The sequence below is a fragment of the Carettochelys insculpta genome, chromosome 22 (assembly GCF_033958435.1).
Source record: "Carettochelys insculpta isolate YL-2023 chromosome 22, ASM3395843v1, whole genome shotgun sequence".
In the NCBI taxonomy this organism is placed as follows: Eukaryota; Metazoa; Chordata; order Testudines; family Carettochelyidae; genus Carettochelys; species Carettochelys insculpta.
Window position 1 is genome coordinate 4,198,100 of NC_134158.1, and position 7,206 is coordinate 4,205,305.

General features: G+C 64.7%; 2 protein-coding genes across 2 annotated transcripts in view; both read right to left on the bottom strand.

Annotated features, from left to right (window-relative positions):
• The window catches only part of LOC142024740 (uncharacterized), a 372,768-nt gene that overhangs the window by 219,597 nt on the left and 145,965 nt on the right, over positions 1-7,206 (bottom strand). The window lies entirely within an intron of this gene.
• On the bottom strand, positions 103-4,825 carry LOC142024923 (zinc finger protein RFP-like). Its single transcript, XM_075017272.1, has 7 exons — positions 4,409-4,825; positions 3,981-4,076; positions 2,789-3,019; positions 2,483-2,505; positions 1,799-1,911; positions 608-628; positions 103-390 (listed from the first exon to the last, which is right to left on the bottom strand). Exons 1-7 carry the CDS (start codon positions 4,823-4,825, stop codon positions 356-358), a joined length of 936 nt encoding a protein of 311 aa, XP_074873373.1. The 3' UTR covers positions 103-355.

Sequence of the window (7,206 nt, forward strand, 5' to 3'; positions counted from 1 at the left end):
GGGCAGGAACCGACGGGAGCTGGACTGAGCTCAGGCGCCGGCAGAGGGAAATACGGGAGTCTGGGCCCAGCCTGGGACCCGGCTCACCCACTGACTCCTGGCCCCTCCCTCCAGCAGGGCAGAGGGGTCGGGGCACAGGGAGGAGGCGGCTCTTTGCCCTGGGGCTGGGCTGGGCTCCTGGGGCAGCTCTCAGCCCCTCCCTGTGGTGCCCCTGCGGGTCTGGTTTTGCTCCTCCTCCCCCACTGGGGGTATCCCCTCCCCCACCAGCTCTGCCGTCTCCCAGGTGTGGGGCCCTGGGCATGGGGCCAGGAGGGGCCGCAGGGAGGGAGCTGGAATCACCCACACAGGGTGAACGTCAGTTGCCTGCGAATCCTCGGGCTCGTCCGAGTCCTGCAACGACCGGCAGAGGGAGAGGTGAGAATTCCCACCGCAGAGCCCCTGGAGCAGGGCCGTACGCGGCCCCTCCCCGCAGCACCCGGCTCTGCGCCGCCCCCCAACAGAGCAGTTCTGCAGCCTGCGACTCCCCTCGGCCGGTCTGTGCCCCGTTCCCCGGCCGGGCCCCGGGCAGATCCCGGCACACGCCCCAGCCCAGCCCCGGGATCCTCACCTCTCTCTGCAGCCAGCGACTCTGCAAGGAAAGAGAAAAACCCGTCACTGGCCTGGGTCAGGGCCCCTGGGGCTGGAAGTCACAGCTCTGTCCCACACGGCGAGAGGGGCCTGGGACTCAGGACAAGGGACCAGCTCCTCAGAGGCGTTTCGGCTCCCAGCCGCGCACAGAGAGCCCTCGTGTATCCTCAGCTTGGGCCCGAAGGACGAATGACCCGTCCAGTCCAAGGCTGGGCCCCAGACCCATAGGACAGCCGTCTCTGCCGCCAGCCCTGCTCCGTGTGACTGGGCTGGTGCCGTGTGGTGCAGGGCCCTCGGCCTGGGGCTGGACGTCGCCCTGTTTGCAGCAATTCGCTCTCATTTGCCCCTCTCAGCGGTGCCCAGAAGAACTCCAGTGTCACTGCCCCCTGGCCGGCGCAGGTGGGATGGAGGGAGAGTCTCTCCTGGCGCAGCAGGAGGGGGCGGCTGCAGGGGAGGCACCTTCCCTCCACACCCCTGTTCTCGGCCATCCCCGTCTGTATGGGACACCTGCCTTTCTGCTCCGAGCAGCGTCCCTGGGCTCACAGCCCCAGCCCTCCCCAGGAGGGGTCACTGGGGTTTCTCCGGGACTCCAGCGTGACCTTCCCACGCCCGCTGGGCTGCGTTTCTCTGGAGGCCAATGTGACCGGGTTTAACCCACCTGCACAAATCCCCCCAGAAAGTCAATTCCCAGCTCCCTCGCTGGGCACCTCCCCCCAGCACGGAGCCACTCACAGCCCAGCCACACGGCCCCCACATTCGCCCCCAGCTCCCAGCCCACAATTCCAGGCCCCAGTTCGAGACCCGGAGCATCGAGCTGCCAGTTAGAGTGAGTGAAATACACAAGAGTTGTGAGCGACCGACGGAGCCGAGAGCATCAGCCCCGGCACGCGCCTGCCTGGGGACAGATCGGGAGGCGCCCGGGCGCACACATACGGGATTAGCAATTCTCTCCTCAGCTCCCTCTCTCCACGCCGGCTCTGCTCCGAGCAGCCTGGGGAGCTGGGACACCAGGGGCTCTGATCGCAGCTCTGATCCACGGGGAGCTCTCAGCCACTGACGTGAACCCAAACGAAGGAGCTGCCACTTCCTGCCGTCCCCGATTGCCATGGGGGAGCCTCTGCCCCTGCCCAGACCCAGGGGGAGAGAAACCCCCAGCAGCAGCACCCCTCACCCAGGAATCCCGTCACGGCCTCCTGCAGACGGGGCTCCCCAGCGAAATCCCGGATTCTCTGCTCCAGCTCAGGGCACTTGGGCGCCGGACGGGGAGATGTCGCCTTCTCGGCCCTGCAGAGACACCAGTGGGGTTGTTCCTCCCCCTCCTCGGCCCTCAGCTCCTGCCCCCAACGCCGGACAGGGCAGCGGGTGGGGGCTGGGCACAGGCAGAGCTAAGGGGGCCGGGACCTCTGCTGCCCAGGGAATTTAGTGCCTGCACCACCTGCCGGGGCCCAGCCTGGGGCTTGACCCTCAGAGAGAAAATCCAGTGCAGGCAGGGCCAGCCCCAGCCCCAGTTCCCCTCACACCTGGCTGGGCCACTCAGCTCTTCCCACAGGCCCCTCATCTGGGACAGGCTTTGGGCCATGACAGAGCTGGGGCCACGTCCTAGCTGGGCCCTCGGGGTGACAGGCCCCAGCCCCGTTACTGATCTCCTGAGCCAGCCAGGCCCCAGGGAGGGTTCCCAGCCCAGAGCCCTGGGGCAGCTCCCTCCCCAGGGTGGGTCACACACCCACGGTGGCAGCAGCCCCAGGGCTACAGGGAAGGAGGGGGAGACAGTCCCTGGTGGGGGGTTGGGCCTCAGCCCGGCTTCTGAGCCTCGTCCCAGCATGACGGGGGTGGGGGCAGAAGGAGCCGGACTTACCTGCTAACAGAGCTTCTGACACCCTGGAGGGGATGGGGAGACAGCAGAGAGTCAGTGCCCACGGCCCAGCCCGGCCCTGCCCCACACAGCTCACGCTGCTCCCACGGCCTCAGCCCCACAGGCGGCTCCCCAGGGAGTGGGGGCGTCACCTGCTTCCCCCTAGCCCCAACTCCCGTCTCTCCGCAGCCCTGAGCCCCCAGCCCTGCAGCCACCCTGGGCCGCGATCCCTGCGCTGAGTTCCCCCAGGAGCCCCAGGGGCCGTCCGCTCCCGGCACTGGGCTCTGGGCACGTCCGGCACCGTCTCACCTGCAGCAATTCCAGCGCTGGCTGCTGACACGTCCCCTCCAGCTCCGTGATCAGGGCGCTGAGCTGGGAAATCTCCTCCCCCAGCCGGGTGGCGTTTTCCTCCTCCCTCTGCCCGATCTCCCGGGCCAGCTCTCCCAGCCGGGCCAGCAGGAGGCGCTCTCGTTCAGCCAGGAACCGGCGCAGCCGCTGACACTCCCACGTCACCAGCTGCCTCTCCACCGCCGTCTGCCGCTGGGGTGCGCAGAGGGGCCGGGCGGCCACGGGGAGAGAAGGACACGGGACGTGGGACAGGGGCTGTTCTGCGCCGCGCGGGGCTTTTCATTCAGCCCAAACCGGCCACTGGCCTCATTGGAGGGTCCGATACTCCAGCCCTGTGCCCAGCCCAGAGCTCCCCCGTCTCAGCCCCACCCGGCCACAGCTGAGCACCTCCAGCAGCGCCACCGGCCTCTCCACCGGCCCCCAGGGCTTGAGCGGCCGAGCCAGAGGCTGCTCCCACCCCCTGCGCTGCCCTCACTGTCTCCAGTGGGGATTTACACCAGGGCGCTGAGCAGCCTGACCCTGACTACTGCCTGCCGGGGGTCACTCCTGATTTACACCAGGGGCCTGAGCAGCCTGACCCCGACTACTGACTGCCAGGGGTCACTCCTGATTTACACCAGGGGCCTGGGCAGTGTGACCCCTACTACTGACTGCCGGGGGTCACTCCTGATTTACACCAGGGGCCTGAGCAGTCTGACCTCAACTACTGCCTGCCAGGGGTCACTCCTGATTTACACCAGGGCCCTGAGCAGCCTGACCCCAACTACTGCCTGCCGGGGGTCACTCCAGATTTACACCAGGGCCCTGAGCAGCCTGACCCCGACTACTGCCTGCCGGGGGTCACTCCTGATTTACACCAGGGGCCTGAGCAGCCTGACTCTGACTACTGACTTCCGGGGGTCACTCCTGATTTACACCAGGGGCCTGAGCAGCCTGACCCCAACTACTGCCTGCCGGGGGTCACTCCTGATTTACACCAGGGGGCTGGAAGCAGGGGCTGCCCCACACTGGTTACTGGGACCCTGAGCTCGCTCCCTGAATCGGCCCTGCAAACACTTTAACCTTTGAGTGTCGCAGACGCCAACCAGCACAGACACCCCCTGGCGCTGTCACTGCCCCTGTGCAAAGCACCTGGGCAGGGCCGGGCACCTACCTGCAGCCTCTCGCTCTCCTCGGCCCAGGCGGATTTCAGGCCCACGAGCTCCTCTCTCTGCTCCCGCAGGCGCTGCAGGTGGCTCAGGAGTTGCTCCTGCAAACACAGACAGTGGCTCTGGGGCTGGTTTGGGGCCATTGGTTTGTGCCCAGTGATAATGGGGTCACGGAGCAGAGTGGGGCTGGGGGGCAGCTTCCCATTTTCCAGCCCCCTGAGAAGTGACCCCAGCTCCAGGATATCCCCCCGGCAGCACTGCTGGGCCTGGCCCAGTTTCGCCCAAGCACCAGGGGCTGCAGGTGGCTGAATCCTGTTATCAGACAGGTCCGTGGTTCCACCCCAGGGCCCGTCAGACCCACACAGGGCTCTGTGGCTTCAGAGAAGCTGCCCCTGTGACACCCAGCCCTGCAGGGACCAGACCCGTTCCCTACCCTGTACTCCTGGGCAGCCTCCTCCACGGGCACCACCGTGTGAGTGCGGTGAGCCTGGGACTCTCTACAGATCACGCAGATGGGGCTTTGATCCTCCTGGCAGAAGAGTTTCAGAGCCTCCTGGTGCCTCTCACACACTCGCTGCCCCTCGGGCTCCAGCCCCGCCGGGACCCGCAGGCCTTTCAGTAACTCCACCAGGTTCCCCAGCTGCCGGTTGGGCCGCAGGTTTCTCTGCCGGGTGGTTGCTCTGCACTGGGGGCAGGAGAAGTTGGGCTCCGACTCCCCCCAGCACTGGCTGATACAGGCCCGGCAGAAGCTGTGTCCGCACTCAATCGACACCAGCTCTGTGAAATACTCCAGGCAGACGGGACAAGTCACTTCTTCCTGGAAACTCCCGGCCACGTCCCTGGCAGCCATGGCCCCGGCGCACAGCGAGATCAGGAACTGCAGGTGAGTTTCACTTTCCTGAGCAGAGCCTGGGCAGCCTCTTTTTTTTTTAAATAACTTGAAGCCGATTGCACAAGCGCATGAAGCCGATCGCACAAGCGACAGCCAATGCCACTCACTGGGAGGAAATTCCACACCAGGAAAATCACATCCCAGCAGCTGCACGGCCCTGAGAAAGCCCCAAACAAGCACCAAGCTGCCTAATGAAATGACAGGCCTCACAGTAGCCCCAGAGCATCCCCCACCCCCAAACCTTCCCTGAACCCGGCCCCACCCCGTAGCCTATATCCCCAGCCGGAGCTCTCACACCCCTGCACCCCGTCTCCTGCTCCAGACCTGATCCCTTAGCCCTGGCTCAGAGCCGGCGGCCCCAGCTGGAGTCCTTGTACCCCAGCCCTCTGCCCCTGCCCTGAGCCCCACCCCCCATAATTTTCTTCTGTGCACCAGTGTGAAGGTGTCGCCCATCACCACCACATCGGTGCGTCACACAACTCACCCTGCCCGGGGTGGGGGGGGTGTGAGCGGGGGCTTGGGTCAGAGCCCCTCCGGAGGTGACAATGCTCCTGGTAACTCCCCCCCGCGTGCGGAAGAAATGCTGTTCTGTGCGGCTGGGCACCGCCCGGAGAAACGCGCTGCCGGCCGCGGGGGCTCTGCCAAGCACCGGGTCAGCGCCGGCATCTCTCCTGGGCGGCCGCCCCAGTGCTCAGCTTACAGGGGTCCGCGCCAGCCCCGCCTGGGCCTGGTGACACCCCTCAGCCCGGGCTGGCTGCTGCCAATGGCAGTGAGGTCCCTGCTGCCAGAGCCAGGCCCCCGCAGCCCCCAGGTGCATCGCTCCGGGGAGGGACTCAGGGGAGGGGACAGAACCGCTCCCTGTGCTCACCCGCGGGGGGGAAGACAGTCATGGAGCCGGGGGCAGTGGAGCGAGCTGGGGCCGGTGTCTCCGCTCCCCCCACTGCTGGCCCAGCCGGCCTCCCCAGAGATGCAGGTGTCAGAAACTGCAGTGGAACCTTCTGCTGGAAGGAGTCGGCAGCAACCAGGGCCGGGTTCAATATCTGCGGTTCCTTTTCATCCCTCTCACACAGAACCGGCTCGAGCCCCCACCCACTAGCCTGGGAAATTCACACCCCCGGGCGCGTCGGCGAGGCAACGATTCCTCCCTCGCACGCAAACACTCTGAGTGTAGAAAAGAAACTTTTAATGAAAGAGGCAGAGAAGTCACATGGCACAAGCTTGGGAAAATCCCACCCCCAGAGTTCGGAACCAACCCCCAAGTAACTGTCCCAGCTCAAATGCATTGACAGTGTCCTGGGCCTCTCAGGCTCTCCAGCCCAATCCTGTAACCAGCCAATCCACACACCCAACTTTCTACATACCCGGCTTCCAATGCCCCACTGACCGCTCGGGCCAGTCCGTGCAGGCCCTGACCCATCACCCTGATGCATCCCTCACTGAACCTGAGGCAATGCCCGCTTCACGCTGGTCCAGCGTTCCGCTTGCTCCCTGCCAGCTGCCCCACTGGTCACCCCCTCCTTCTCCTACCAGCCCAGCCCTATTCCTCCTACCAGCCCTCGACCAGCTACCGGCTGCTGTCTTGGGGGATTTGCCTGCAAACCCTGCGATTCCAGCTCTTGGCGACTTCAGCTCCGGCCCAGGCACAACAGCTCAGTATCCACCAAAGCGGTTTCTCACACAACGATAAACCTATTTTTAGGTCCACCTGCAAATCGCATGAAAAGAACTAACCACACCAGTCTTACAGCCAAAAGGCTTCCAGCCAGCTCCTTGAAACACAACACCTCCACCCTCTCCACTAACACCTCGCTCTGACCCTCCGCAATCCAGCTCTCACACAGCAGTGATGTGCCTGTACAAAACTGCCCCACAAAGCCTCAAGCGTTGTTGAGACTCCACAATTCTTTGCACTGGGCGAGAGCACAAATTGTGACTTTACGTTTACACTAGCCAAGGCCTCACTGCTTCACCTGCTCCCATGAGGTTTTGGTCACAAGGCATTACACACCCACACCTCTGTATTGTCATGCAAATGACCTCTGCAGGGGACATGCCCCAACTCCTTCAGAGTACTGAGCACCTGCTGGCACTTTCCTCGCCATAGCCTGGCCTCCCCCCACACCCCCAACACACACCATGCCCCTGCCCCATCCCTGCCCCACCCTCCCAGGGTCAGATGCAGCTTTACAGCTCTGGCTGCCCACAGTCAGCCCCTGCGACATCCGAAACCGCAACACACACACACACTTGTTGCTTTCTTCATCCTTCTCTATTCTCCACCCAACCTGAGCCCCACACACCAAACCCACACCAAACCCAGCTGTGAGGTCACCACTCTC

Bases quoted from the DNA above. Each gene is read 5' to 3' on its own strand.
- LOC142024923 (XM_075017272.1), bottom strand. From the start codon at position 4,825: ATGGCTGCCAGGGACGTGGCCGGGAGTTTCCAGGAAGAAGTGACTTGT. The intron at 1,912-2,482 runs GTAAGTCCGGCT...GTGTCTCTGCAG, and splicing joins GTCAGAAGCTCTGTTAGCAG to GGCCGAGAAGGCGACATCTC. The intron at 391-607 runs GTGAGGATCCCG...CGGTCGTTGCAG, and splicing joins GTCGCTGGCTGCAGAGAGAG to GACTCGGACGAGCCCGAGGA.